This window comes from Lathyrus oleraceus, chromosome 4 (genome assembly GCF_024323335.1).
Source record: "Lathyrus oleraceus cultivar Zhongwan6 chromosome 4, CAAS_Psat_ZW6_1.0, whole genome shotgun sequence".
NCBI lineage: Eukaryota > Viridiplantae > Streptophyta > Magnoliopsida > Fabales > Fabaceae > Lathyrus > Lathyrus oleraceus.
In genome coordinates this window covers 363749702-363753088 of record NC_066582.1, presented here as the reverse complement: position 1 = coordinate 363753088, position 3387 = coordinate 363749702, and the positions used below count along the sequence as shown (strand labels likewise).

At 40.8% G+C, this 3387-nt stretch overlaps 1 protein-coding gene and 1 pseudogene across 1 annotated transcript; one reads left to right on the top strand and one right to left on the bottom strand.

Annotated features, from left to right (window-relative positions):
- Positions 1–379: 379 nt before the first annotated feature.
- On the top strand, positions 380–1450 carry LOC127137436 (protein disulfide-isomerase-like). Its single transcript, XM_051063896.1, has one exon. The coding sequence runs from the start codon at positions 380–382 to the stop codon at positions 1448–1450; it is 1071 nt and encodes a 356-aa protein (XP_050919853.1).
- A 329-nt stretch (positions 1451–1779) lies between these two features.
- Positions 1780–2632, bottom strand: LOC127135531 (probable mannitol dehydrogenase; annotated as a pseudogene).
- Between the last annotated feature and the right edge of the window lie 755 nt (positions 2633–3387).

The window sequence follows — 3387 nt, the reverse complement described above, 5'->3', positions numbered from 1 at the left end:
CCCTCGTTGATGTTTTGATCACTCTATTGTATTTTGGATTAGAGCGTATTGAATGAATCAATGGCCGGCGTTATTTATTTCCTTTTAACGGTCAAGTATGTTCTTGAGAATGGATTAACTTTAGAGAATCTTACTCTTGGAAGGGGACATTTTGCAAGATCACAACATACTTGGAGTGTACATTTGGTAATAATGGAAGTAGCTATATAAATCAGTATAGTTAAAGGAGCCAAGCAGAACTGATATACAAAATATGTACACTGAATTGTGGCTCTAAAATCAAATTTCATATATTGATGTATCGTTGGCATCACATTCAGCAAAGGCTGCGGTTAATGCTTTTGTTTGTGATGGGTCCTGGAACAACTAATCACAGAACATGCATAATAACTTCCTTGCATTAGCAGATAAGTTGCGTGCTGACTTTGACATTGCTCACACCTTGGATGCCAAATACCTCCCAAGGGGAGATTCATCTGTGTCCGGCCCTGTAGTTAGGTTATTTAAGCCATTTGACGAGCTCTTTGTTGACTCCAAGGATTTCAATGTTGAAGCTCTATTGAAATTCGTTGAAGAATCCAGTATCCCCCTTGTGACTATCTTCAACAATGAACCAAGCGATCACCCTTTTGTTGTCAAATACTTTAACTCTCCCAATGCAAAGGCAATGTTGTTCGCCAACTTCACTTCTGCAAGTACTGAAGCTTTTAAGGCAAAATACCGTGAAATTACCGAGCAATACAAACAACAGGGAATTAGCTTTCTTATCGGAGATGTTGAGTCCAGCCAAGGTGCCTTCCAGTATTTTGGACTTAAGGAAGACCAAGTACCTCTAATTATCATTCGGCATACTGACGGCAAGAAATTTTTCAAGCCCAATTTGGAACCAGATCACCTTGCAGCTTGGTTGAAGGCATACAAGGATGGAGATGTTGCTCCATTTGTCAAGTCTGAACCTATTCCTGCGACTAACAACGAACCTGTTAAAGTGGTGGTTGGGGAAACTCTTCAAGAAATAGTTTTCAACTCTGGGAAGAATGTTTTGCTCGAGTTTTATGCCCCTTGGTGTGGTCACTGCAAGTCATTGGCTCCAATCTTGGACGAAGTTGCTGTCTCATTTCAAAGTGATCCTGATGTCGTTATTGCAAAACTGGATGCAACTGCCAACGATATCCCAAGCGATACCTTTGAGGTTCAAGGTTATCCTACTTTGTACTTCAGGTCAGCAAGTGGAAAGATATCACAATACGACGGTGGTAGGACAAAGGAAGACATCATCGAATTCATTCAAAAGAACAAGGACACAACTGGTGCTGCTCAGCAAGAAGTTGAACAGCCAAAAGCTCCTGCTCAGCAAGAAGACCAACTAACACTTTGTCTGCAAAAGAACCAACCTTCATTAGGCCAAAAGCTAGTTAATCCAACAGGGTTTAAGACCAAGATAAAGTGAGAAAAAAAATAGACCAAGGAACATCAATCTGGTTACACCATTGAGGCCTAATGCAGAATGAGCACAGTCGCACATATACGATTAATACCTGCCATGTTTCTGCAGCATCAGACCTAGCAAGTAGCAGACCCTGCATAATCCTACATGTAAGCTTCAAAAACTGGTTCATTAAGGCAACAAGCAGGTGGGCAACAATGGACAATAATCATGTAGTGAAGCCAAATGCAAGTTAGTGGCATCATGACCCTGAACCAGTCCCCAAAACATCAAACAAAAACACTTATTGCATACAAGAAGTGAAAAACAAATGACTATTCAAACTGCGAAATTTAAGAAGTTGGTTTCAAAGAGTTTCCAATCTCAATCACAAGTCGATACTTGACATCTGCTTTCTGGAGCCGCTCAATTGCAGTGTTAACATAATCCATATCAATGACTTCGATTTCAGGTTTTATATTGTGTTTAGCAGAAAAAAATCAATCATCTCTTGAGTCTCTTTCAACCCTCCAATCGCACTTCCAGCAACCAACTTTCTGCCTTGAAGTAAAGGAAAGACAGGAAGCTCCAAAGGCTTATCTGGTGCACCAACCATTACAAGTTTTCCATGAGACTTCGGTAATCCAATTAGAGGCACAATTCGATGATTCGTAGAAACTGTATCAATGATACCATCTAAAGTGAAGTACTAATTACAGTAACATTAGCACCAAAAGCTATGGCATACTTAACAACCATGTGACCAAGCCCACCAAGCCCAACAACACCTACATGAAGCCCGGGTTTATGGAGTCCAAAATATCTTAGAGGACTATAGACAGTGATGCCAGCACAAAGGAGAGGTTCAGCGGCTTCAAGCGGTAAGCTAAGGAATACGAATCACAAAATGTTCATCTGCGACCATTGAGTCAGAGTAGCCTCCATGGGTGATTGTTCCATCACCATGTTTAGCACCATATGTGAGTGTAGATCGAGGGCAATAATTCTCGAGACTTTCCTCACAATTTTGGCAGGAACTAATGGATACGTGGAGACGCCCCATTCATTCTTCACCATGTGGAGATCAGAGTGACATATCTCACAATACAATACTTTGAATGCCACATCTTTTTCATCAGTTTCTCTTCTAGCTGCATAACCAAAGGCTTTGTTAGGATGCTCCAATTCAGGTTATGTTGTTGCCATTTGAATGTGAAGAAAATGAAGTGAATGTCACTATGCTATGTATGTATGTCTCTTAGTCTGGTTGGTGGTGATAGAAAAAAAGAATACTATGTTGGTGGCCCAGATAGTGAAAAGAGTTCCAATTCCACGCCACTTTCTGAAACTTCTCAGAATATTGAAGAAACTGTGGCAGCTCCAGGAATCAAATATCTTCTTCCACAATTCCAACCTGGAACATATCCAAGCAAACATGACAAGACTGGTCAAGCATCACACAAATCCTGCAGCAAAACCATAATCTCATGTCAGTTCCATTTCTAGCCTAGCAGGAAGCTCACACATAACCTGCATTATATCAGGCCTAACATACACAGTCCTATGTTGCATCCACAAAAGCCACATGAGTCTTGCAAGCATCATCCTGCAGTACTCCTGCTCATCATCAAGCCAAGGTAGTAGCTGCATTGAAGTTCCTGTCAGCTGAAGCAAATTAAAAGAAAACAAGGAAATGAATACAACAATGAGAGTGAGACCTATGAAATATCAACCATAACCTGCAGGAACATAAGCATGCAAAGTGTGAGCATCAACCACAGCCTGCATAACTGCAATGTAACAGGGCATGGTTTAGTGATAGCCATTGGATTTCCTAACTAAGCACATCACAGGCCATGAACAATTTGTCCCATGAAGTGGATTCAGTGGACATCAAAGTCTGCAGTGGAAAAGAGCATGAATAATTAGTGGAGTCATGAGAATTAATCAAAGGAAAGGAT